This window comes from Fukomys damarensis, unplaced genomic scaffold (genome assembly GCF_012274545.1).
Source record: "Fukomys damarensis isolate Sample0158 unplaced genomic scaffold, DMR_v1.0_HiC HiC_scaffold_5, whole genome shotgun sequence".
NCBI lineage: Eukaryota > Metazoa > Chordata > Mammalia > Rodentia > Bathyergidae > Fukomys > Fukomys damarensis.
The window spans coordinates 80,350,986-80,378,487 of record NW_022900917.1 but is presented as its reverse complement, the minus strand read 5'-3'; the positions used below and the strand labels follow the sequence as shown (position 1 = coordinate 80,378,487).

Here is a 27,502-nt window from a genome sequence, read left to right as displayed (position 1 = left end):
CCTCCATCCCAGCCAGAGCTGCAGCAGTGGGGAGACAAGGGCTTCCCTGCCTGGCTTTCCACATGGGCCGCAGAGGAAGAAGTCCTTTGAGGTCCTTGGCTCAACACTTCCATTGGCTTGGACTCAGAGTGCAGCAGGCTAGAGGGGAGGGCTGAGCTGTGTGTAAATCAGGGTTATATGTGTGCACAGTGTGTGCGTGTGTGTGTTTGTGTGTGTGCATGCATGCGTGTGCACTGTGCATACACCTGTGCTTCTGGAAGCTGCTGGCCAGACAGGGAGGGCACGACAAGGACTGGTCTTCCTCCGTTCACTGGCCCTGCTCCCGTCTCCTGGGCTCTGAACTGTTTAAAACAGTGTCCACCCTTCACCACTTCCAGACTGAGGTCAGCACTGTGTGCGTGCTCAGTAAAGGGGGCAGGACTGGCCCCACCCAAGCACAGGGTCACCCCCACACCCTGCGTATGACACAGATGGGTCCAGCCTACTTCCTCTCCTTGCTGGCCAGTGCCTGTGCTGGTGGGCAAATTCCTGAGCCCTTTGATTCTCTACTGTTTCTCTTTGTTGTAAATGACCATTTTTTTTTAGAAAATTAAATCAAAATGGAGCATAAAAGGTATGGAATAACTGGTGTCCCAGCCATCTCAGGGACACCCAGACTGACCCAAACTGTGGAGGGAGGTGCTGCCGACAGCCACTCGGAAGCCTTCTGTCTCCTGGACTCCACATCCCAGGAACTCAGCCCTTATGACCCCAGCAGTGAATTGGTCCCGTTGTCATAAGCGCAGCAGTCCCGCATGTTTCAGGATCCACAATTGGTGTTTTCTTTTGAAAAGAAACTGCATACGGCATGGGCTGAGGTGATGGCTGAGGGGAATTACGTGATCTTAAGAGCACCTAGCCTGCTTTTCAGGATTTGGTTGGTTGAAATTCTGTCACTTCTCAAGAAAGACTTCTATAACTGTAGCATTCGTGTGGGCTTGCTCTTCCCTTTCATTCTTGACTCTTGTGTCAACCATTCCTAATCACTGCATTTCCTAGAATCTGGTAATTGGCAGGTCCTTCTGGGCTTGTGTGCTATGAATTTCAGCCCTCTTTTCAGCAACATTGAGCAGCAATCTCTTCTGTCAAGTTTCCCCTGCATGGCTCTACCAATGAAGAGATTGCTTCTGAGAAGTAATGAGCTGCAGAGGTCCCCTTTGGGGATTTCTTTAAATTTGGGGTCTGTGCGTATTATACTTCAACAACCACTGGTGATTGAAACATTCAAACAGAGAAGCCCGTTCGCTGGGTCTCACCTGTGTCATTTTTTACATGATTTCTAGTGCTGTGTATTTGAAATATTTCTCCTCCCTCTGAGAAATTTGAAACCCAATTTAAATCCTCCTGGGCTTTTCCACAAACTTTAGCTCCCAGGACAGACCTGAATAGGTCTTGTTATTTTACTTTGACAAAGTGCCAGCTGAAGATGAACATCCTTTTCCAAAATGGTGAAGGGCAGATCACGGCTGGCAGACTGGGAAAGCCTACCATGGTGGGGAGCAGACTTGCAGGACATCCAGATGCTGCTGGGTTTTGAGGTCCACTTCAAGAAATCAAGAGGACGTTCGGTTCCTTCTCCATTGTGCCTTTGGGGTGGGGTCCACAGCACAAGTTCGAGGTGCAGTTCAGGTGATCTTGAGAGATTCTTTCTAACCACACTTAGCCTCTTACCTTGCTATGCATATCAGAAGCAATTCCCAGGGGCTGGAGATTTAGCTCAGTGGTTCCACTGTCTGCCTCACAAGCACAGGCCCGAGTTCTATCCCTGGTACCAAAAAAAAAAAAAGAGAGAGAAGCAATTCCCACTGTAAATGTGGATTTAAAGTGACAATTTGAGTGACAAGTATTTGCACAACTCCGGTTGAGCAGTTCTTGCTAATTGTGCTTGTAAACATCAGGAATCAATGGGCACATTGGAGCACATCTAGGATTTCAACAGGTCCAACTCCAAACATAAGTTTCCAGGGTGGCTCCAGAGCTGCAGGATGCAATGCTTCTCACACCAAACAGTGCTTTTGGTGCCTGCCATTCCTTTCCTTTTCATTTTCCATTTCCTTCCTCTGCCCTTTGCCTTTTCTTTTTTTCTCTTCCCTTTCTCTTTCCTTGTCTCTCATAAGTGGTAGTGATGCGGGCCGTCACTGCCAGTGGAGTCCTGCACAACCTTGGGGAAAGTCCCTGTCTGTGTGCTTACCACCTGCTCATCCCATCCTTCCTCCCTCTGTCCACCGACTCATCAAAAGTCCAATTTGCTTATGGAAAGGTGTACTGAAGATTTTGCTGAATAGCAAACTGGACGTTAGAGAGAAATTGCTACTCAGAAAGTTATTGGCTCTCAGGACACATGTCTAGTTGGAAATTATATCACCACATCTCTCTCATTAGTGATTTACGAGGGCCTAGTGGGCCTAGCACCCCAGTGCTTTGGGATAGGGATGGAGCCCTCTAGGCCTATGTCTTCCATGTCAGCCTGGCCACAAAGTGCAGGTAGGAACTCTCTCTAGTCTGTTTCGTTGCTATGATAAAACATTCTATAAACAACAGAATATGTTGGTCATAGTCTGTAGTCTGGGAAGTCCAAGATCAAGGTTACAGTGGATTCAGTTTCAGGTGAGGCCTGCGTTCCACAGATGGTGCCTTCTAACTGCATCCTTACTGGTGGAAGGCAAACAGGCTTCCTCAGTCCTTTTTTATAAGGGAATTAATCCTATCTATGCAGGTTCTGCCAAATCACCTCCCAGAGGCCCCGCCTCTTGATATTACCACTCTGAAAGTTATGTTTCAACCTCCATGTTTCTGAGAGAGAGAAAGAGATGGAGCTGGGGATGGGAAGGGGATGTGAGAGAATTAAGATGTGTTATGTACAGGCACCAAGTCTCCATGACAAATGCAATCATTATGGGCTGCAAACATGTACTAACAAAGATGAAAAGAAAAGCAAACAAAAGAATTTTGTGGGGGAACATTCAGGCCACTGTAGGAACCTAATGGATGAGAACAAAACTTCCAGGAAACAAGAGCTGGTGTGTGCCCCTGCCTGGGAGGCAGGCAGTCTAATGTAAGCTTGAGTGTTTAACTGGAAGTCCACCTGCGATTTACTGCTATCCATCTTGGGAAAGGAAATACACAGTGCTTACCTCAGGCAGCTTGTGTTCGTGCAAAGAGATAAAGAGCAGTCAGTTCGTGTGGGGCACCTGTCGTGTAGACAAGTTCTCAGACTAGCTCTTCCCCTTCTGGGGTGGAACCAGCATGGGGTCTGTGCTCACTTTGTATGACTCAAAACATGGGCTGTGGATCTAGGGCTTGGAGATTTTGGCTCGTTATTATTTGCAAGGTAAGAATTTAGGCTCCAGATATATGGACTCACCTTGACTAAATTCTGGCAGGGCAATTTCAGGAAATGTTTATTTGAACTAAAACAAGAGACAGTATGAGGGGTCATGGATGCCTTCTCTCCAGAAATGCTGAACTCCTGGGTTTGCACAGCTCCTGGCCCTTGAGCCTTTAAGTAGGCTCCACATTTGAGAATTAGGGTTGTGGCTGCCAGGTTCTGTGGATGTCTGAGCCCAGCAGGGGCATAGAGCCACATCTGAAATGTGCACGGAAGATAATGGAGTGTCTGGTGTTCTCTCCCTAGGGTGAAGTTGGGGAGCGGGGCCTGGCAGGCCGGCCTGGAGACAAGGTCTGATTGCTCATGCTTTCATTGAAACATTTCACTCTTCACTTAATTGATTCGTTCCTTGTTGTGTCATAGTTCTTATATAAATTCTTCACATGCCTAGGGCAATTAATCATGTCTTTTGAGATATCAGTGCATTTGTTTGTTTATTTATTTAATAATTCCAAGCATGTTTAGTATATTCATGGCTGTGTTGGGTATTGATGTCACAGTCACAAACCAAAACAAAGTGGACACTGGGAACAGCTAGACGCATGTTGACATACAGTGTCAGTGAGGGACATGGGACAAGGCTTTAAGGCTTAGAGGATGTCAGGAGAGATGCTGAAGAGTTATGTCTTAGTCACTTTTTTGTTCATGGAACAAAATACCTGATGCCAACAGCTTAAAGAAGAGATTTGTTTTGGCTCGTGTTTCAGTCCATGCTTGGCCTGTTCCAGTGCAGGACAGCATGGCAGAGGGGCCTGGTAGAGGGAAAGCTGCTCACCTCATAGCAGCCAGAAAGCAGAGAGAGAAGGCCAGTGGGGCAGGAGATACATCCTGCCAGGTCACTCCAATGTGACCCACCTTTTCCAGCCAGGCCTCACCTCCCTCCTAATGTCACATTTAGCTGTAGAGGTTCCTTAACTCAATCACATTTCAAAAGCTCCATCCGAGTGCATGAGGCTTTGGGGTAGGGGGACATCTAGATGTAAACTCTAAGGTGACATTGGGGTTGAGTCTTAAAGGACAAAAGGTGTTAGAAACTTAGAGAGTTGGGACAAAGTTCCTGGGAGAAGATATAGCCCAGGTGGGAAGGAGCTTGAGAATCCACAGTGAACACATTGCATGGATTTCTTCTTTCTCTATGGCTCTGCTTTCTATGCGACCTCTACTAAGACCAAAGGTTTCTAGGGTTTTGGGAGGAATGAAAAAGCACATTGCCCACAGCCTGTCCCATAAAAGAGCCTTCCCACAGGGGCCTCATGGATAGAGCTGCCATTTTGTTTTCACAGGGAGAATCTGGCCTCCCAGGTGCTCCAGGGTTCCCAGGTGTGCGAGGAGAGAAGGGAGATCAGGTGAGTGTAGCGGCCTCTTGCCTCTGAGGTCACCTAGCCCGTCCCCATGGGAAGCAAGCCCTCTGGAGTCTTATTCCCTTGAGGGGAGATGAATGTTGGTGGAAGAGAAATGAGGAGGGGAGAAGATACTGTACCAGAGTCCATGAGCTGTGGTAGCTGTGGAAAGGGCGGGGCATGAGCATCTTCAGCTTGAGCTGATAACAAGGAGGATGGAAGATAGCTCCTCAGGGGCCAAGTGGAGAGCCTGGTGACAGAGAGAGAGAGGGAGAGGGAGAGGGAGAGGGAGAGAGAAGGAGGGAGGAAGGGAGGTAGAGAACCCAAGATCATCATACTGCACTTATCTGGAAGAGGCAGGGATTAAACTTAGGTTGGTTCTAATGTTTTCTAATTGTATCTCTCCCTGTAGGGAGAAAAAGGTGGAGTGGGACTTCCTGGACTGAAAGGTGACCGAGGTGAAAAGGTAGGAGCTGCTTAATCTCATCGTGATCATTCATTATCACTGGCTTCTGTTTCTTGAAGAGGTTTTGTGTGTGTCTGTGTGTGTGTGTGTGTGTGTGTAATGTATTTTCATGATTCAAAAATTCATTTTTGAGGTACAGTAACTTAGACGTAAACCTTATTTGCAATTTTTAGGAAACTTGAAACTAATAGAATCAGAGATGATACACCCATTCAAGGGCTGGGGATTTAGCTCAATAGTTCCACTGCCTGCTTCACAAGGGCAAGGACCTGAGTTTGATCACTGGTACACACAAACTACACACACACACACACACAAACACACACACACACACACACACACACACACACACACGCACAAGGCTGTGGATACATCCATCCAAGCATCCACTCACTCTTCCTTCGTCCCTGTAGTGCATGAGAGTTGGCTTGAACATTCCTGACAGGCCAGGTGCTGAGTTTGGCCTGTTGGGTTTTAGTCTTTTACTCTGAATCCAGGATGATTTTAGTAAAAGTGGGTAAGCTTGTGTTGTTGAGGGCAGAGGAGGCCCCAAGAGGGAGAAGAATTTGCCATGAAGCAAACCCCACGTGGCCTTGGTCTTGCTTCCTTCCTGTATATCATAATTGATCGAGCCTGTTGGTGCTTGTGGTGTTGGCCCTAGGGCTAGCCTCGGAGTGAAAGCAGAGTCTGTCTCAGTCAAGGGACATAATTGCCTGTGCTGAGCCTACTGTGAGCTCTGCAATGTACATGGGGGGTCCTCATCTCCCAGCACCCTCTGTGGCAGACACCATGTCTGTCAGAGCAACGAACTCCAAATGTATGGCCGGAGAAAAGTTAGTGAGAGGACTAACATTGGCCTGGATAATGCTAAGGGAAACCAATCAGATGCGGTGACACACTTCAGGGAAAGAAATAGCAAGAGACCAGAAATAGCAAGAGACCAGCCTGTGACTATGGAAGAAGGAACCTGACAGTCATCTTGGCTCAGGACAGGGAAATAGACATGACTGGGCTGAGTCCTGGTGCTTTCAGCTTCTCAACCTGTTCTTCCTCTTGCTCCTGATCTTCTGGAAAACCACCACGTACTGGAGGCAAGGTCAGTGAAATTATTGATGTCACCTCCTGGGTCATCAGGCATGAAGGAGAAGAGTGTAGAGGTGGCTATGAGGTGACAAACAGAAAACAAGGTAGCAGGGTGGGGCTGCTTGCCAGGGAAGTTACATCTATCTGCCTTGAGCCAAAGTCCCACAGAAAACTGCGAGGGCATGGAAGACATGGGTTTTAGAGACTCACTTGGCAAGTGATTCAGAGTGGTCAGCTACAGTCACCTGAATTCCTGAGGGTCACTTGCTTGATGTGTATGCATCATGGGAGCCTTTAGACTAGAGTCAGTATGCCAACCCACAGCAGAGTTTGTTGGATTTTGTTGAAAAGGCGACCATTGATTTGGTTGTCACATAAACGAGGTTGCTGCTGAAGTCAAATATGTGTGAGCTATTCATCTCTGATCTCATTTGCTGAAACTGTGTGTGTTCAAGTCAGCCTCTGCTGAGCTGGTGTGAGCTTGACAGGGGGACAAGGCAGGGTTTCATTATGCTTGGTTCTTCTGCAAGTTGGACTTTCTTGCGATTCCCATGTCTTACTGGTAATCAGTGAACTATAAGGTCATCTCCATTGCAGTCCCTTTTGTCCATGTCTGGGTTACGTTTCTCATTGCTGATATCAAAATACCCAACACCCAAAATTCAAGGAGGAAAGGTTTGTTTCAGCTCATAGTTTGTAGAGGTTCCAGTCCACAATTGGCTGGCTCCTGGGAAGGGTGGCACAGGGCAGAGGAGCGTCATAGAGCAGGCTGGAGGCAGCAGCAGCTACTGTAGCAGCAGCCCGCCTTCCCTCTCTTCCTTTACATTCCATCCATGCTGTAAGCTATTGAGTGGTGCCACCCACATCTAGGGTGGGGCTTTCCTTATCCACCACCTTAATGCCAGTATCACATCCTTAATCCATATTCACCCACCCTAAATCCAGTCACCTTCAAAATCCTGCACCTATTGACTGCATGAGGCTTTGGGGTACATCTGGATATGGACCATAACAGTTTGGGTGACAGAGCTAAAGAATAGAAAGGTGTAGTGACTCATCCTGACTTACAGCACTGAAAGAGTAAATATGAGGCCAGGTAGCCAGGCTTTGGAGCAAGTGGCTTCAGCCATAGTGACTCTTGTCCTTCCACCTAGAATCTGACCTTGAAGGATGCATTCGTAACCCTGCCAGCCTGGGACAGCCACAGATGTCTTCACCGACACTCCCTGTCTGGCAGAGTGCAGATCATTCACTCTCTGCCAGGCCATCACTAATGAAATGACAGTGAGCAAAACATATTCCAGGCAGGCCTCCAAAACCTTAGACTTTAAAAGGGTGGACATGGAACGAGTTGAGAATCCTACCATGAACAAAGTCTGTGCAAGCTGTTTTTGCTTACTGCCTCTTGCTGGGCTACAGGTCAAATTCTGTATACCCTCAATCCCATAGCATCATTATAAACACACACACACACACACACACACACACACACACACACACACACATCACATCACATACTCAGGACCTGCCTGTGTGATTGTGTGTGTTTGCCTGCAGTGCAGTGGAAAGAGTACACTGTTCCAGTCATTGGAAAGTTGGCCTAGGTCACCATCCTTGCTCTGTTTGCTATATATCTTATAGGCCTCGTATGGGTCAGTTTTCCCTCTGCTGGGACAAAATACATGACACCTGCAATTTAAAGAAGAGGTTTATTTGGCTCATGATTTTGAGGGTTCAATCCATGGTTAGCTGGCTCCAAGGCAAAAATATCATGGCAGAAAAGCATTGCAGAGGTAAACTTCTCAACTCACTGTGGCCAGAAGCATAGCAAAGAAGAGTGCCTGTGGGAGAGGAAGGGGCCAGGGATTAGATATATACTCCAAGCTTATGCCTCTGTAACTCACCCCCACACACCCGAAGTGTGTGTTACTAATCCCCTAGGCCAGTGGTAATGAATCTATGGCTCATTTGCTGCAGCTGGCTGTTATCATTAAAAGCGCTAAAAGGTTTGCCATCAGTGCCCTAGGCAGTCAGGTTAAGCTTATTCAGCATAGACTGTCTATGTTGTGGTTGCCCACCTGCAGATGTTCCGTAGATACCTCCCTCTGAGGTCTTCATATTCTGTGCCAGATAGACCTAAGCACTGTCCACATAAAGACCTACCTACCCCTCAGGATGATTCTGAGATAAGCCCCTGTCCCCATTTTAGTGATGTAGAAAGTCAGGCCCAGAAAAGCTAAACTGCTTGTCCAGGGCCGTCTGCAGAATTAGAGTCTGAGCATAGACCCAGGGCTCTGGCTGTGCCATTCACTGTGCTGCACACTGGGTTTCACACTGGAGGCCTGAGGACTGTGATATCCACACCCATGGCGACTTGCACTGAGCCTCCTCCTGCCAGCTGTTTGTTTTCCCAAGTTTGCTCTTTGTCTGCTCCAACTTCTGGTTTCCTTCCTCCCCTTCCCTTCCGTGGCTCCAGGAATGCATGAGCAGTGTCTGGCCATGCTGCTTTGGTGAACTTCTCAAAAATACAATTTCCATTTGGTAAACTCATTTCCAGAATGTAAGCCCGTGGAAGACCAAAAAGCTCCACTGTCCCCTTCAGCAGAATCACACTCAGGCTTCCAAAGAGTTTGGATTGCCTCTGTGTTCCTTCAGAGACTGGTGATAAACAGGCAATTTTTGGCAAAAATTCAAAATAAGATGATAAGATAATACTTCCCCTTTCTGACGGTGCCTTGCACATTCCTGTCTCTGCATCCCCCTCCATTGGTTTTACTCTACCCCTGAAGACAAGTGTTTTCACCCCACACACTGGACTTGGAAAGTGGAGATGGTACTGCTCCCCCATCAGGGCAACTGAGAACTAATCCCAAAGAAGCCTGGTTGGAACCCAGGCCTGTTGTCAAATTCATCCCAAATGCACAGGTCCTTTGTCCCAGTGTCTTTCTCAAAATCAGAGAGCCCTTGGCTACCCCATGCTGCCCACCATTCCTTTGCTCCCTGCATCTCTGAGGATGCATGCAGAGGCTCTTTCCAAAGACAGCCTATGTCTTCTGCCCGGAGACACCTGTCTTCCGATGCTCCACCCACCTGCACCTACTTATCCATGTGCTCCGCTAGGAAACACTCAACTTCGATACTTGAGTTTGTTAATGGTGAAGAGATGGGTATCAGTAAGATTAGCTGTGAAGGGTGAGTTCAACCATATGAGGAAGAACAGCGAGTAGAATCAGATAATGTATGGTGATTTAAGAAAGTCCTTTTCCTCCTGAAGCCTCTGGAATTTCAGTCCGAGTTAAGTGCATGGTTTTTGAGTTTAAAACCCTGCTCAGCCATTGGCTAGTAGTGTGCATTTGGATAGATTGTGACTTTTATGCCTCCGTTTCTTCATCAGTGAAATATGTAAATGCCTTATAAGCATGTCTGCAGAGATTAAATGACTTCATACATAAACGAGCACATGGAATTAAATGCTACGTAACAATAGAAATAATAGTAGAAAACAATACAACCTGTTCATTTTGTATTATTGCCCTTTACTGAGAGTGGCCTTGTCCCTCGCTAAGTTTGTTCACATGTAGAAGGGCTGCCATAGGCCTAGTTCTGGGCTGGTTCCAAGAACAGCTGGAGTTGTACACCCTGTCTCCTGGACCCACATGGCACCTGTCATGTGACTGGCTTTGGGGATCGGGTTCTCTCACTGCAGTGTTGCTGCCCTTTCTCCTGCATGGACAGCTCAGTGATCCTATTTCCTAAGGGTGAGGATAACACTGTGTTCCTTCTCATTTCTACCCCACCAGAGGCTGTGAGTTATCTTCGTTATTGTCCTTATGGTTTGCAAAGAAGAACCAAACCAAAAGAGGTGAACTCACTTGTGAAATGGTAGAGTTGGGTTTTGAACTCAGGTGATTTGGCTCCCGACCTTGTTTTGTTTACAGGAACAACACTGCTCACGTAGAGAAGTGTCATCTTCTTCCTGGAGTGTGGGGCAGGCAGGGCTGGGCACCTGTCAGGAAGCTGGGATGAGTGTGGTCATCGTGCTGAAGGGCACACGTGGGAATGTTTTCTGTCACATTTCGGACACTGGCTATGATCACAGCCCGAGGGAAAGCACGTTGGAGTCAGGGACAGGGAGCTGCAAAATGGACAATTTCATTACTATACGCTTAGTGGGATGGCAGGTAGTGACTGGAATTGTTTGCAGCTGCACAGATCATACAGATACTTCTCAAAGGTTCTCTTTATATGTCTGAAATGTTTTATAATTTGTAGTGCATGCGTGCTTTTGTCTGCCTGTCTATTCGTCTACCTATTGTGGTAATGTGTGGCCGGTGTGTTCCTATTATATGGGAAAAAGTGGCCTTATCAGACCTGTCCTAGCACAGGTGGAGTTGGCAAGAAAATTAGCGGTTATTTATTTCTTCTCTCTCCATCTAGGGTGATGCTGGTCCAGCAGGTCCCCCTGGGCTACCTGGAACTGTGAGTTACTCTGCTTCTACTCCTTTCTCCTCCTCTCAATTCCTAGGGTATTGGGAATACACCAGTTAGTTATAAACTCTCCTTGCTAGAGTTCACCACTAGTTAGATGCACTTGTAGGTCACGGACAATCCCAAACTGTGGAAGCTTCTTTCAGAACTACCCTGTGCTTACGGATTCTTTATTGGGCAAAAGCACAGTGACACTAATCAGAGCATGTGCCGGATACCAAGAATACAATTTCACCTGTCCTGTATGGGGAAACTGAGGTCCAGAAACAAGAAACCCTGTGTCCAGAGAGCATAACACCATGGCCCAAGACCAGAGCTCATCTTCCATTGTCTGCATGTATCAGCCTGGCATCGTGCTTTGCTGCTAAGCAAAGGCTGAGGGCAGGGGAATAGGGCCGGAGAAACTGGCTCTCAGCTCTGCCATTCACCAGTGTAGTGTTCTCAGACGTTATTTACTTCCCTAAAATGTAAGTTTCCTCGGCTGCCAGAAAAAAAATATTATACTCATCTATCTTGTACATGCATAGTGAAAAATGAACTGAAATAATGCAAAGTAGCAGATTTCCTGGTACATAATAAATACAAAACAACTGCTATTAATATTATTTATCTTACTGTCACGAACCCCGTAATGAGGCCCTGTTTAGATTTTTTTAAAAAATAATGTTTGTGCCTACTCTTGAAGTTTCCTATTTTGAGCACTGGTTTCAGGGCTTCGTGTGCTGCTCCGGAATGGGTGAATACATCAGGGTTTCATTGGCTCCTGAGCGTGGCAGTGCATGGCATTGCCGTGGCTGACAGGAGTGGAGGCAGCACAGACCCTTGGAAAGCCTGCTTGCAATGTGAGAAAGTCTCCCCTGCAGCTGTTATCAAAATTAAAGAGTGCCTCTATATTTCTGCATACGTGCCCCACCAGAATGAGACTCAGTCTTTCCAGCAAAGAAGTCTTAGCATCAGAAAAAACAGAATTGGAAGTAGGTCCACCGAAGTGTCACTGATAAGGATGAAAAATTATGGAAGAAGTCCATGTGACTATAAGTGTGGAGTTAACTAAATGGTAGAATATCTGTATCACAAAATCCTATTTTGTCAAGGAATGCACACACTAGATTAGTCTTAAAAAAATACAAATATACAAATTAAGCGATGCAAGACTAAGTTGACGGAATCAGTTTGCTGGCTTCTGTGGACTCAGAGATTGAGAACACAAGCCCACAGCCCATCTTGTGAGTGTCAGCTTCTGACCCCACCTTTCCCAGCTTCATGGGCTTCAGGAGGGGCTCATGCTCTGTCCCTCGTTTGTCTTATCTGTAAAGCAGGGCAGGGGTGGATCATCCCCCTCTGCTCCTCGTCATTGTGAGGAATTATGAGTCAGTGTGTGTGAATAAGTATAAATAGCTATAGATCAAGTACACTATTTATATACTTCTTGCAAATATTAGGTATTTCTATACATTCATAATTGTGTGGGAACACATTGAAAAGAATCTAAAAATGTTCTAGCCTGAAAAACAATGGAATTTTCTGGAGAAGAGGCCAGGGCTGGGGATGTCTTACTTACATTTCTTGATGAAGAGACAAAATACCTAGCACCACAAGTTAGAGGGTGAAAGGTTTATTTTAGCTCAAAGTTTGTAGAGGTTTCAGTCTGTATTTGGCTGGCTCCATGGCAGGATGGTGTGGCAGAAGGGCATTGCAGAGGAGAAACAGTCCATAGCAGGCAGAAGGTAGCAAAACAAGTAAGGGACAACCACAGCTCCTTTTATCACTCATATCTTATCAAGATACTTAAGGCACATGACACTCATATCCTTAGTCCTAGTGTCCTTGAGCCTAGCATTGCACCACAAAATCCCAGCATCACACATTCTAGATCCAGGCACCTCTGAAAAAGCCCCACCTATGACTGCATGTGGCTTTGGGGGGACATCTAGACACAAACCATAACAGGGGACAGGGATGGGAGGGTATGGACAGCCACTCTTTCTTGCCTTCCCTTCTCTTTGCATTCATTGTGTTTTAGGACCAGCTTTCATGAAATCCTTTTGCCTATTCATTTTTATCCTTTGGGCCCCTGTGAGCCAGGCATACCATGACTCAGGCTTGATGTGGTTGATAACCTTGTAAAAGAGAGGAATTCGAACTGTATAATGGTTGAGATAAATATATATTACAAATTATAGTAAAGGAGATAGAGGAAAAGAGCAAGGTACAGGTACAGAGAATGACACTGACACCTAGTTCATCAATTTATATTTGAGTGGAGGGGAGGATCTTTGAGAATAACGTTAAATGTGAAGGGTGGGCAGGGCCGGGGATTTAGCTCAGTGGTTCTGCCAACTGCCTCGCAAGCACAAAGACCCGAGTTTGATCCCCAGTACCATAAAAAAAAAAATATGTGAAGGATGGGCTATAGTTAACTAAAGGAAAACATATCTTCCAGGTCTGAGGAGTAGCATTTATAAAAGCATTGAGACTGGAGAAAGCAGGACAGGTAGGAAGATGCCTGAGGTTGCATAGAGGTTGAAGCTCAGGCCATGTGACTTCTAGGCTCCCTGCTGGAACTTCTGTGCATTCTTGTCTAACAAATGCTCAGAAACAGTAAAGAAAGTGACAATCCTAATTGTTAAAACTAGTGAGCATTTACAGACCTTTGGGGGCTGTGTTCCATCTCTTGGTGATTTTCTTAAAGGCAGCAGGTTTTTCAAATGAAGTGTCAGACTCTACTCATTTCTCTGATTTCCATTTCAGACCTCCCTGTTCACACCACATCCAAGAATGCCTGTAAGTAGCATGGCTCCCTGGCACAGCTGGTGCCCTCAGCCTGGGGATTGTGCAGCATTGTTGAGGAGACGGGCTGGGCTGGGTCAGTCAGCCCAGCATCTGGGATTCCAGGTGGGAGCCACTTCGTGCTAGGCAGGACATCCAGGGAGTTGCCCAGTGGTCAGGGGCAAAGGCCACACTTCTCTTGGGTAAAGTAGGTTCTGTAGCATGCAGAGCTGCTGCTGGCTTGAAGAACACAGAATGATCTGAGATGACAGGATGTGAAAGAGTCAGAAGATGCTGCCTGCCTGTAGTCCAAGCAGTGTGGGATGCTGATGCAGGAGGATGGCATGGTTTAGACTAGCTTGAACAGCTCGGTGAGCTCCTGTTTCAAAATGAAATAAAAAGAACTGGGGATACAGCTCAGTGTGAAGTATCTGGGTTCAGACTTCAGCAATACACACACACGCACACACACACACACACAGATCAAGAGAAAGTCAGAGATGGTCTGTGGATGCTGGCAGTGAAGGAGACCAGACCTCAAGGGGATGCTGATCTGAGGGAGGCTGCTCTGCTCATAGTGTTGACCCAGCATGGCCCTGTACCCTTGGGGTGCAGCAGGTGGAAGGGGAGCTTTGTTGGGGTCTCTGGTAGTAGAAGCTGCAGCACAGAAAAATGAAAGGCTTCTCTCCAGCCTGGCCCCTAGGAGCTCCCCGCTTTCCATGAATGGCTCTTCTGTAAGATCTCTTCATGCTGGTGGTGGCACCGAGGTTAAAACGCGTGCCCTTGTCTGTTTCCCTTGTGGTTCTTCTGACCTGAAGCTCCAGGACACTCTCCAGCAGAGGCTGGGATGGAGAGCTCTAAACTCCAGCAGCTGCTACCTCCTTTGTGTCAGTCATAAGCACATACAGCTTCAAAAGCCAAAAAGAATTTTGTCATTGACTGAGTAGAGCAGAGCAGGTAGAGAGATGGTCCCCAGAAAGAGAGAGGTTTAAAGGTCTGGAGGTGAAACAGGGAGGAAGCAGCCATGGTGGGGGCATCGCTGGACAGCGTGGACCTCAGAGCAGCTGTGGGGAGGCGTCTGTTGGCCATAGCTCCCTTGCTGGAGGGACTGTCACCACCTGTCTCTGGGTTTCCAGGTTAGTCCAGTGCAGAGGCAAGCTTCCCATCTCATAGCCCCCTCTCCCAGATGCCTCTGTCTTTGTCTTGCTTTTCTGTCCCCTCTTATTTTTGGGTCTCCTCACTCCTTCAGGTCCACCCTGAGGCTCCCAAGATTAAAACTAGCCTACACTTCCAGCCTCTCCTTAAAGGAGTTGCTCTATAAAAGTACAATTTCCGCAACATTCCACTGGAAAGGCATGTAAGGGGGGAATGCAGGAGGGGGCTGCCCTTCACTTCTCTTTGAATACCAGTAGTGACATCTTTCTTGAACAGCGCAGTTCTGTGGGAGCCAGGAAGCTACTCAAAATCAAAGCAATAAAATTGTCTAGAGAAAAAAAAAACTTTCTTTGTAGGCAGTTGCGGGTATCTGTCTGGGCTTGGTTGCATCAGCATGGCAGCTCCTATTTGTATTGATGGGTTTGGAAAGTGCTGTTCTGTGTGGCTCCCCCGGTACATACCTTTGAGTCCGTGCAGTACAGGAAGAGACAAGACTTAGAGGGACACTGAAGTTTCTGGTGCAACTAAGAAAGGAAGAGAGAATGTCCCAGCTCCTGTGATCACTTGTGCAGAACAGAGGAGGCCTATGGGGGTGGCTCATGGGCACGCCCATCCCGAGTGAGCAGGACTATTAGAGGATAGGATGACCCCTTGGGTCTGGATATATCACACTGGAGAGAGAACCCAGTCCTTAGCTGGAGGAATGGGACAGACAGGTGGACATAGCCATGGGGACATTACTTTGGAGAACATAAGCAGGGTTTCAAGCTGGAAGTCAGTAGGTGCCTCAGAAGTTGCATCTCACGAAGGGTTTGGGGCAGCCTGAATTTACTCATTACCTCATGATGGACCTTCCATGATTTTCCTAGAAGTGCTTGGCATCTGCTGGGGGGATTCTGAATCCCAGAAATGGGGGTTGGCCTGCAAACATTACCTGGGGCAGAGACAGGAGAAGCCAGCATGGCTCCTGCATTCAGAAACATTGACAGAGTGCCCACCAAGTTCCAGCAGTGAGGTGCTGCCTCTGACTCCCAAGGACTGCCTTGAGCATCTTTCCTGGGAATCCTCAGGGTTCCTGAGGGTCCCACACTTATCTTCCTGCAATCCTCTCCCCCTACCTTCTTCCACTGTGTCACCTGAAACTGTCCCCAGAACCCTTTTGTTTTTATGGGTTGTATGGGTCATGACTGGAGATCTAGGCAGTTTCACAGATCTTCACCACAGGAAATGCTCTAAGACTGAAGCAGGCATTGTTGTCCCTAGTGTGTGGAGCTTGGCATGTCCCTCTGGGCTGGTTGGCCATGGAGAGTCTAGAAGGAATAAACTGTCATCTGTTGGAGCCCCCTCTGTGTTTGGCTCTGAGAGACACTTGGAAAAAGCATTCTCACTTAATCTAGGAGGTTATATCTCTGCAAGGTGGACTCTGGGGACTCCACTCCATAGGTGATGTTGACAGAGGGAGGACACCAGCCTGAGGTCATGCAAATTCCCACAGGAGGGTCTGAGAGAGGCTTGGAAGGGGGAGGCAGGCCTGAGCTACTGTGGCAAGATCCCCAGCATTTCCTGGGGCCTGGCAAAGAAGTCAGTGTGAAACCATCAATGTGTAAGACTGGTTTCCCTCACCAAGTCTTAGAGCCAACTCACCCTAGGCTCTCTAGATATTACAGGCTGCTTACAGGTGTATCCAGGATCTTCCCAGACCTTCAGTTCTCCAAAGCCTTTGCTTGCAAACTCCTGCCTATGCAGAATTCTGTTTTCTATTAAGGTAGATGCCAATCTCATTTTTAGAAATCTTTATTAATTTATTTTAGGCATGTTAATACATTTTGGGCATACATATAATTATACATAATAGTACATTTTAGGTATACAATATAGTTGTGTTCATCATTGGGATCTTGTACCTTTACATGACCTACAGTCAGTGGTCAAACACTGAAAACGTTTATGCTAAAATCAGGAACAAGACAAGGATGTCTACTGTCACTGCTCCTGTTCAATATAGTTTTGGAAACATTAGCCACAGAGATTAGACAAGAGAAAGAAATAAAAGCAATAAAGATAAGAAAGGAAGATGTGAAACTTATTATTTGCTGATGATATGATACTGTACATAAAAGACCCCAAAAACTCCAGGAAAAGGCTTCTAGACTTAATTGACAGATTTAGTAAAGTCACTGGATACGAGATAAATACTCAAAAATCAATAGTCTCCTTGTATACAAATGATAGACTCACTGAGAGTGAAATTAGGGAAACAATCCCTTTTACAATAGCACCCATCTCATTTCTTCTGTGACTCTCTGTAGAAGTCCCTGAACAGGCCGGAGCAATTTTGGACAATGCCAGGCCTGTTCCTTTGGGGAGGGCTACTCCATCCAGCCTTGCTGGATGTTACTGTCTGGTTGTCAGCTGCTGTCTTGCAAAGTCCCACAGATCTACCCAGTCTCTTCAGTCCATCATTGAACTTCCCCCTTCTTCGAGACACAAAGACCTCCTGTGGGTCCTGCAGATGCAAAAGCTGAAGTCAGCATGGGTGACTAATTGCCTGAGGCTCTGTTACCAAGGAAGCAGAGTCTAGCCCTCCAGCAGTCTGTATTTGTCTAAATTCAGGCTATTTTTGCAGTAGTCACCAGTCCCTGCTGCTCTTTTGCAAGAAGGCTGGCCCTTCAACCATCCAAAGACAGGCACCTGAGCCCCTGAGGCCTGCCCTTGATGCAGCCGTTATGCTTCCTTGGAGGTGTGTTGGGAATCCCAGGTGTGGCAACTGCAGCCTCAGGGAGTGGGAGGGTCCAGTTCTCCTCCCCTCCAGTGGATGACTTCTGCCTGGGCACATCCAGGCATTGCCTTTCCAACCTGATGTTCTGTTCAGTCAAATTTAGACATGCTGTTCTGAACATGCAGAGTATAGTGTTCAAACCTAGTCTGTCCCCAAAGGTCTGATTCCTTTTAACAAAGCAAGCTCTCCACGTCTCCATCTGAAAGGGGGTGTGAGAGACACATCTTTCTCTCAGCATTGTTACATCTTTATTTATTGATGAGCTGGAAGGACATGGGTCAAACCTTGTGTGCCATAGAGGACAGACTCCAGACTCCAAGAATCCCTAATGGGAAGACTTGGTGTTTGAGGTTCCACTTTCTTAAAGAAGAGATTTGTGTCCTTGGATTTGAAAGGAAAGTCAGAGAGGTAAGTCTTTCAGTGCAGTGTGGGAATGACCTTCTCTGGCCAGCAGGCACAGCCTCTGGGGAGTGGCATTCACCCACCAGCTGGGTCCCTAGGGCTGAAGGTAGCTTTTGTGCCACAGGTGAGGCCCATGCACATGTGCCGTAGGAGGGGAAGTTCACTCTCATGTTGGTATGACTGTAACCTGTGCTTCTACCCAACAGGGTGAACAAGGGCCTAAAGGAGAGAAGGGTGACCCAGGAGTGGCTGGGGAACTGGTGAGTGCCCACCCCAAGGTTGCTCCCTTCAACCCCTCTGTGCACCAGGCTTCTGGAGACCGGGCCTTCAGGGGTCGGCTTCCTCAGACCTGCCCTGTAGAGACCAATGTCCAACCCCAGAGCCCTGGTAAACTCAGTGTGACCCTGGTCACCTCCCCTCAGGGGACCTGAAATTGTATCCACTGCATGCACTATGCCTGTCCCATCTCCTGAGAACTAGGGTGCTGAACTCTTCACAGTTGGGTTGTTTCATTGCAGGGCCGTCCTGGAGAACTAGGTCCTCGGGGACCCACTGGACCTCCGGTAAGATAGCTCTCAGAGTCCACTTTCTCCTCTCACCTCAGGCCTGTCACACCTGGCATTTTGGAAATGTTCGCCAGGGGGGCGCTGTGACAAGGTACAGGGGCAGGAGAATCCAGAGCCCCAGGGCTCTATCACTTTGCAGTGTCCAGGAGGGCAGCCACCCTGGGGGCCTTGCTTCTGGAAACCTAGCTGTCCCTGCCCTCCCACTAAAGGCTGGCCATGCACCTGCAAGCACTGCCTTAGATACAGTGTGAGCTGGAGAGCAGTGCCCTCAGTAGTCAGGGTGGCTCTGGGCTCCCAAAGCGTTTTTTCAGTTGTAGAAAATCTGTTTCCCTCCCCAGCTTTGACTGGCTGCCCTGGCTTAAGTGGCGCGAGTCATATTAGCATTTTGATATTATTTTTCCATTTTTGGCATCTTCCCTAGATCCCTCCTGAATAGGGCCTCTGGCTCCTTGGGGTCTCAGCACTGGGTGAGGGAGCTCATGGCACGGACTTGTCTGCCTGAAATCCCAGAGGCCCCAGGCCATGCCAGTGGTGTGGATGCATAAAACCATGATTTGCCATGTCCCTGCTGTGGGCCAGCGAATAGTAGTTTTCTGCACTTCAGGCTCTGCTCCAGTCTCTTCAGTGCAGATCAACTGATTCCCATGAGCCGGGTTTTTAAGAGGCTTTCCTGGGTCTCTGACCACTTACTTATCCCCTTTTGTTTGCTGTCCAGGGTACCAAGGGACAAGATGGTGCGCGTGGGGCTCCTGGAGAAGCAGGACACCCTGTAAGTCCTGTGTCCTGCCTGTCTTGTTGGGGACCCACAGGAGGGAGACAGGACTGAGCATCTGCCCTGTGGCTCCCAGCTCCGGACTAACTAGATGGGATATGGCCAAGAAAACACAGGCACAGGGGATGCTTCTGGCCTCTATGGCATCGTCCACATGAGCAATCCATGAGCGCAATCTCCTTCCATGAGCACATGGAGGATACACATAGATAATCCACTCTCAAAAGAGTTGTTACTCTGAGCAGTGCGCCTGTGTTACAGCTCCATATACACATTCTGAAGACCTAGCTATATGTATTCGCCCACACACATGTACACACAATCAAGGAAATGCACCCAGGCACACACCTTTCTGCATGCATCCTCTGAAGTCTCCTGCTGCTGCTGGTTCTCCCATACCAAGGCCTGGATCCAGAATCTGGGATGTGTTTGATGTAAAAGGGATTTTCCCTGGGGCTGAGTAGAGCTCTGCGGCATCGTATAGAGTTTGGGCCTGTCCCTCATGCAAATGGGAGGCTGGACAAGGCTGCTCTGACCATGCCTTTCAGGAATAGTGGTGGTAGGAAGAGGAGCAGGTGGTTTCCAGTCTGCTTCTATGACCACAGGCCAGATGTGCCAGCTGGAACACACTCACGTGCCCAGGCCACCATGCCTGTGACCCAGTGGGAAGGAGTCAGCCAAGAGTCGTGAGAAGTGTAGATGCCATAGAGTGGGCAGAGGGCAGCTTCTCCCGGCAGTGGATGGAGCCATGGACAGAGCTCATCCTGGGGAAGAAGGGAAGCTGTGTAGGCAAGAAGGCTGGGAGCAGAGCATGCTCTGTGATTCCCTGCCCTTGAGATGCATGTCATCTTGTGGCAGTTGGGGGAAGACCTAGAAGAAACACAAGCATTGTCCAGTTTCTGGAGAGTTCCTGCTTGCCTACTTCCATAGCTCTGACCCACCTGGAGTGTCTCACCCACATCTCATGGAATCCTGGTCCAGACATCAAGTCCTAGTTCTTACCCACTTGCCCCAAGAAGCTGATCCTCTGGACAGACCGAGCACACACACCTCTCCCCCATGCCCTTTCCCTGTGAATGTTCCTTAGCATCTTCAGCATGATGTAGACTAAAAGCAGATGTGCCCTGGTCCATTCAGACTCATGGTTGCCATGAAGCCTGAGCCCTGGTCAGCGCTCTCTGCACACCCTCCAAGAAGGCCCCTTCCTGGTCCGTGTGGGCAGCCACCACTCACACAGTGTTTATTTTCTCCTAGGCTTGTCCGTGCCCTACAGCTGACCTTCTTCTTTGCACCACAACCTTTTCTCTGCAGCTCAACTCTGAATGGTTCTTTCTCTCTCTAGTGTTTCTCTCCCTCATGCTTAGCATTAAGGCTAAACCTGAAGTTTTCATACTGAATTTAAGAAACTGCCAGAGCCCTGGCCTCTTATCTCCCCACTCTGTGCCTGAAACACACTCACATAGGGCTCTCCTAGGTAGGGTGTCACAACACTCTAAAGGCGAAGGTTCCTAGGACTCATAGAGGGGTGCACACTGGCGCATTTCCAACCAGGCACAGAAAACATGATGGGGCAGTGGCCAGGACAGGTGTTTGTAGTTCAGTGTTTGACCTTTCTAAATGGCTTCTGTCTGCCTAGGGTGCTCCTGGACCTGCAGGGCCACCTGGTCCCAGTGGCCTCCCGGGAAGTGTGGTGAGTAATTGGGAGCACAGGCTGTGGGCCTGCCTTACTGTCCACTAATTTAGCCAAGTTATTCTCCATGAGACTCAGGCACAGGCCTCGTTACCCCATTCCTAGGTTGGGGATACCAATGTCCTGAGGAACTTCACAGAGAAAGTTAGCAAACATGAGTCTCGAGGAAGCACTTCCCTTCCCCAGGTAGTGAATATAATTCTCATTGCCACCAGGATGCAGTTTTCACTGATTCTCTAATCAACAGCATAGTTTGTCTTCGAAGAAACAGAACATAAAGAAGTCACAGTTCCCCTGACTGGCTTTTAGGACACCAGGATTCCAAGCACAGCTCTTACTTTTATAAGGCCTGACAGGGTGCTCATGGAGGCATCAGCAGCAGGTGGGGCTGTTCCCCAATAAGATCCCATTTCATCTGTCCTGCTGAGATCCGAGAGCTGAGATTGCGCCTCTGGTGTGGAAGCCCCACACGTCTGCTAATGGACTAGCTTTATGATTCACCATAAAAATTGATTTAGACTTTAAAGTTGTTCAATAAAACACACGCCGACACTAGTCAAGGACTATGGAGAATTTATCCCCCATGATACATTTAGGTCTGCCCTGTACATTCGTAATCTTAGTGACTTAGAGGACAAATACTGGGCAGCTACACCTTTCAGGCAGTATTCTTGCTGAAGTACTGGAGTTAATTCATTTCCTGTGAACCTCACACTCCTGTTAGGTGAACTTATTTTTAACTCAATTTTACACAGGTGGAAGTTGACGCTCAAGGAAACTGAGTCAGGGAATGAGTGGTTGCAGTAGAAGCTACTGACACCTAGCCCTGTATAGTCTCACCTTGCTGTGGTGCAGCTGTCCCTGCCTTCCGAGCCCTGTGGGTCTTCCTGGGCCATTAGAGAGCACATTGTCCAGCTGCCTGCAAGTGGCCAGTAGCACCACCACCAGCAGCCCTGAGGTCATGGTGCCCTCAGGTGGGGCTTCGCTGTGGTGTGCGCAGGTGGGCTCCTGGAGTCCACAGCAACAATGTGTTTCGAGCTGCCCATCCTCCCCTTTCTCATCTTCCTCCTGGGGGTTGCTGGGAAAGTTTGCCCTTGAGACCTGTTTTGGAGTAAACTTGTGGGGACTCTGTTGACCCTGCTGGAGCAGGGCTTTGGCACTGAGCCTGTGTTCTTGGACTCGTCTGCATCTTTTCTGGTGTCCTCTCTGTGAGGTCCTTCCCCGCACAACCCAGGAGTTGGCAGGACGCTGTGCAGGCCACCCCTGCTCTGAAGACATCTTATGTGCAGTACACACAGTCAGGCTGAGGGAGGAGACAGGCCTTGGGAATTTAAGCCTGGAATGGGAAACAGGTGGGACAGAGCTGGAAGAAGTCTTGATCACACCTCTGTGGGGGGACTATGAGCCATGGAGAAACTCACCAAGTGAATAATCTTCCTTTTTCAGGGCCCACCTGGCCTCAGAGGCCCCCCTGGGAAAGATGGGGAGCGCGGTGAGAAGGTAAGACCAGCACAGTCATCCAGCATAGACTTTTATTCTCAGCCCATAAAAGCAGTAAGGAGGATCTTGCATTGCTCAGGTCTGGCTTAGGACCCAGGAATCAGAAGAGATTTGCAAGTTGGAGAAAGGGAGAAAACTAACTCATCTCACCATCTCTTCTGCCCCTCCTCACAGACCTCTGAATCAAATGAGTGCCCATTTAACAGATGTAGAGATGGAGGCTGTGGGAGGTTAATTAATTTGCCCTGGGTTTCATAGTTGGCCTTAGAGTGAGGTCTCTCTGACTCAAAATCCTACTGTCTCTCTGTTCTGCACCCAGCTAATCCACTGTGCACCTGTAATTAAGCATAAACCTCACTAACCTGAGAAAGAGTTGTGTCCATTAGGAGGAAGAGAGAAATAATGTCAGCCCCCAATTTTAAAAGTCCCGAAGGCTGAGGAGAATCCGCGCCGCTTGCCCATTCTCCCACTGAGCACTTTATCTCATGTTCGTTGGCAACACGGAGCCAAAGTTGGAAAACCTCAGGTGCTCATTTGAAAGACTGGTGAGATTCTTGGACTTCAGACTCAGGTGAAATGCCAGCTCCTGTGTCCTAGTTGTGCAGATCTAAACTTGAGTTACTGTAATGGTTCTTAATCTCCCAACATGTGCTTGCCACGTCTGGCACCAGTAGATAGAGAGCAGGGATTCTGCTAACAATCTCACAAGGTAAGAACTTCCTACCTCCAAATATAATCCACCCTGAATGTTAGGATGTCCAAGACTGACAACACCTGAGCGGAATGAAAGTTACCTTCTTCTTCCCAAGTCTGTACCGCTGTAAAATGAGGATGCAAATGCATACATTGGTCCCAGGTTGCCAAGAGTAGTTGGGGAATTGGGGGATCAGGTACATCATGCTCAGCTGAGGACAGGTGATGAGAACCTGGTGGCAGTTTTGTCCTTGCCTCCTCACATGCGTAGGCTGCATTCACAACCTTGGACAGGTGGCCCAGAGATCTGCATACAGATGGATCTGCATACAGATGGATCATCTGTAGGGGCCTCTCCTAATACAAAACTGTCCAAAATCTTCATACAGATTTCTTCAAGCTCACTTTACATGCTACCTTTTTGAGGAGTAATTTTTTTTCTTTTTTATATTTGTAAAGTTTAACAAGGGTAGATGTCGATTTTACATTTTGGCAAAAGGCTCAGTTTTAAAATATGTACTTCAGAGAAAAAATAGTTTATTGAAAGAAAAATGACCAATCATCCTGTGGAAAGTAACTTGAGATTCTGGAGTGTTAGGTGATCAAAGGCTCAGTGATAACCCTTAGTGATATAGGTGCTAAAATTATTTGGAAAATAATAGTACTATTCTAGACTTCAGAAGTAGGAGTTGAGCACCCAAATTAAATAAGAAGAAATCTCCAGCCACTCTGATTTTTGACTGTACCACATGAGAAGGCCTGCACTTTTTAAGTAAGGGATCAACCCCCAGAAGTGACCCAGATTTTAAGGGAGATGTTATGGGAGCTCCTGGAGCCTTCAAAGACCAGAAAATCAGTGGGCCGTTGGCTCATTTGACCTCTAGGGGGAGCCAAATTCTTTTCCTTTACAGCAGAAGCACAGGCTGAGGTCTGAGGAAAACCCAGGGCTGTGTTTGGAATGGAAGCTCCAGTGCTCTGGCAGGTGGTAAAACTCTCTGACCCTGCAGCAGGCTCCTTTTATTTTACTGTGTCCAGAGGCTGGCCTGAGGCTCAGGAGGCTGGGTTTACCCTCTCTATCACTTGCTTTGCCATCCTTGCCTTGCCTCACCTCATCTCTCCTCATCCAGACTGAAAGTCTGGAGACATCAGGACTGCAGCTTAGCAGGGAACCCTGCTTGAGAAAAGGGGCCCCTCCAGCCATGGGTTCTACCTAGTGCCCCACATGTGGGCTTCTAATATCTCTTAGGTCATAAATATGAGCATGGCTTAGAGAAAACTCCAATCCTAGCTTCTCAGTATCTCTGGATGTCTGACCCCACTCCCTTTGGAACATCGAGCACTGCTCACATTGATAAGGACCTGTTGTGAGATGAGAGATTATGTTTTGTCTCCAAAGCTCCATGGAGCAAATTCAGTGTCAAATTTTGGGAAGATGTCAGAGAGGGCTATGAAGGTGCTGTATTATTGAGCTATTTCATCCAGAAATGGACAGCCTAGAACAGGGTGACCTTCTTGCTCCCAGAGGAGTTTGAGCAGAAATGAAGGACTATCTTCAAGAGACACATTGACAGTAGAACAGGGTGGAAGGCACATTAGGTAGTGACTGATGTCCTTGCATGTCCATGTTCCACGTCACATTCATTGGCTAGCACTGCTGTAATAAAATATCATATTTAGTGAACTAAACAGCAGGGACTTATCTTCTCACAGTTCTGGAGAATTCTTAAGTCGGGCGTTGACAAGGTTGGCTTCCTCTCAATGCTGTGAGGGAAGGGTCTATTCCAGGTCCTCTTCTTGGCTCAACCACATCCATCTTCTTCCTGCATCTTCACATCATCTCTCTGCCTGTCTGTTTCCACGCATCTTTCTTCAGAGAACACCAATGTGTTAGTCACTTTCTTGGCACTGGGACAAAATACACAACTCTCACAACTTAAAGAAAGAGAGGTTTAGTTTGACTCATGGTTTTAGAAGATTCAGTCCATGGTTGTCTAGCTCCAAGGCAGAAATGGAGCAGTGGAGGAAAGCTGCTCAGCCCATGGCAGCCAGGAAGAAGTCGGGGAGAGCCAGGGAAAAGAATGCACCATTCCAGGTCAAATGCCCATCTCTTTGATGAGGTCCCATTTCCTAACATCTCATTTAGCTACTGAACTCAGCAGTGGATCTACTGATGAATATTAGCACCCCCATAATGCAATCAGATTTTGGAGAGGACATTTTAGATATAGACCACTACAACCAGTCATATTGGATGAGTCTCAAGGAAGGTCATATTCAAATATAACCTCATCCTAAGCTAAGTAACTACACCTGCAGAGACCCTATTTCCACACTGAGGTACTGGGTGTTAGCACTTCAATATGTGAATTTTGGAGATACAATTCAACCTGCAACACCTGTTGCAGTTCATCTATCTACGCCCCTTGAGGGTGAGCTTTTAAAATTATCAGTACAGGATAGTGCCAGAAAACCCACTAACCCACTCAGGCTGACTAACCATGGGATAACTAAACTCCGAAGCATCACTGATCCTGAAAGCTGTCCACTGTTCTTTCCAGGGAACAGCAGGTGAAGAAGGAAGCCCAGGGCCAGCTGGCCCCAGGGGTGATCCTGGTACTCCTGGGGTCCCTGGGCCACCTGGAAAAGGGAATGATGGTGAACGGGTAAGTGGCAAGTTGTGTGGGGGGGTGTTTCTGAACCTGAAGAAATCCAGCTAAGACTGGAAAATGAAAAGGAATAACAGGGTCACTACTAAACTGCAAAAACTGAGTCATAGCCAGTGACCTTGAGTTAGGTGGGAAAGGTCGGTGAGCACCAGCAGGCTTTAGTGTATTGTCATCCACCAGGGAATATGTTCCAGTACGACCACAGATGTCTGATACCTCGGATAGATCTAAGTCTTATATTTTTCCAGTACGTGCATACCTATGATACGTTTAATTTATAAATTAAGTACTGTAAAAGATTAATAGCAATAATGAAATGAAACAATTATAACCATAAGCTACAATAAATTATTAAAAACTTATGAAATATTTATTTTTGGAGTTTTCCATTTAATATTTTCAGACTCGTGTAACTAAAACTTTGGAAAGCAAAACCACAGAAAACAGGGCTGATTATTGCTGGCTAGCATAGCACAATGTGGATAGTTTGCTGAATGCCAGGCCAGGCCAGGTGCTGGGGACACAGACAGATCAGACAGTCTGTGCCCTAGAGATGCTCACAATCTGGAGGGAGACAAACAAGCAAACAAATAGTTCACAATGAACCTGAGTATAGAGTGGAGAAAGACTGATGGGCCCTCCTGGTTCTTTTAGCCAGTGTTTCCTGAAATAGACTCGTGGTTTTAATTCTGACTATGAGTGTTGCATTTAGTGAAATCTATCAATATGAAACTGAAGCCTCCTCACACAGGCCACCCCTGGGTCTCAATAGCACAGTAAAGACAAAAGAGGTCAGAGTTTGGAATTAGGTAAACCCTACTGTGAAACCTGATCTTTTCCCCTTGCTTGTGGAAGCCAGCACTATATCAGTCCTTTGGAGAAAAGCTAACAAAGGTAGGCGGAGAATATCTTCATGTTCACATAGAAGAGGCAGTCAGAATACACAGCACTCCCTACCTTTGTGGCTGAAAAACAGTGAGAGTACCTGTGCATCTGTCCCTGCACCCAGAAGAGTGCACCCCGCTTGGCACCAGGTGGACAGTCAGTGGTCATTCAGGGTTCTATAATTATTCTTAAATCATTCATTTCAACAGGGCTTACATGGATTGCCTGGACTACCTGGACCCCCAGGAACCAAGGTAAGTGCTTGTCAAACAAATGGTGGACAGCATGGGTTGCAGTTAGGAAGGGGCCATGGAAATTTTTGTTATAAGAATCTCTGATGAACTCAATCCTCTTCCATATTTCTCCATTTGTCATACTTGTCTTAGTTACTTTTCTCATTGCTGAGACAAAATACCCACAAGTTGAAGGAGGAGAGGTTTATTTCAGTTCACCATTTGTACAGGTTTCAGTCCATGATAGTCTATCGCCAAGGCAGGGCAGCATGGCAGAATAGAAACAGTCCATGATGTGGCAGGCAGAGGCACGGAAGCAGCAGCAACAGCATTGAGCCTTTATATTCCATCCAGGATATAAATCATTTTTTTGTTTTGTTTTTTTGAGACAGGGTCTTACTATGTAGTTGAGACTGACCTGGAACTCACTATGTAGCCTGGGCTGGTCTCGAACTCACAGCGATCCTCCTGCATCAGCCTCCAGAGTGCTGGGATTACAGGTGTGTGCTACCATGCCTGGCTCAGGATATAAATCTAATGATTGGTACCACCCACTTTCAGGATGGGGCTTCTGTTTTCCACACCCAG

The 27,502-nt window shown here is 47.5% G+C and overlaps 1 protein-coding gene across 1 annotated transcript in view; it reads left to right on the top strand.

Moving 5' to 3' along the window:
* Positions 1-27,502, top strand: part of Col22a1 (collagen type XXII alpha 1 chain) — a 255,687-nt gene that overhangs the window by 137,553 nt on the left and 90,632 nt on the right. The window contains exons 30-41 of the mRNA XM_033759289.1: positions 3,674-3,718; positions 4,711-4,773; positions 5,180-5,233; positions 10,754-10,795; positions 13,556-13,588; positions 18,116-18,169; positions 18,428-18,472; positions 19,191-19,244; positions 20,884-20,937; positions 22,384-22,437; positions 25,689-25,793; positions 26,891-26,935. Coding sequence (XP_033615180.1) covers positions 3,674-3,718; positions 4,711-4,773; positions 5,180-5,233; positions 10,754-10,795; positions 13,556-13,588; positions 18,116-18,169; positions 18,428-18,472; positions 19,191-19,244; positions 20,884-20,937; positions 22,384-22,437; positions 25,689-25,793; positions 26,891-26,935 — 648 coding nt within the window. The remainder of the gene's footprint in view (positions 1-3,673; positions 3,719-4,710; positions 4,774-5,179; positions 5,234-10,753; positions 10,796-13,555; positions 13,589-18,115; positions 18,170-18,427; positions 18,473-19,190; positions 19,245-20,883; positions 20,938-22,383; positions 22,438-25,688; positions 25,794-26,890; positions 26,936-27,502) is intronic.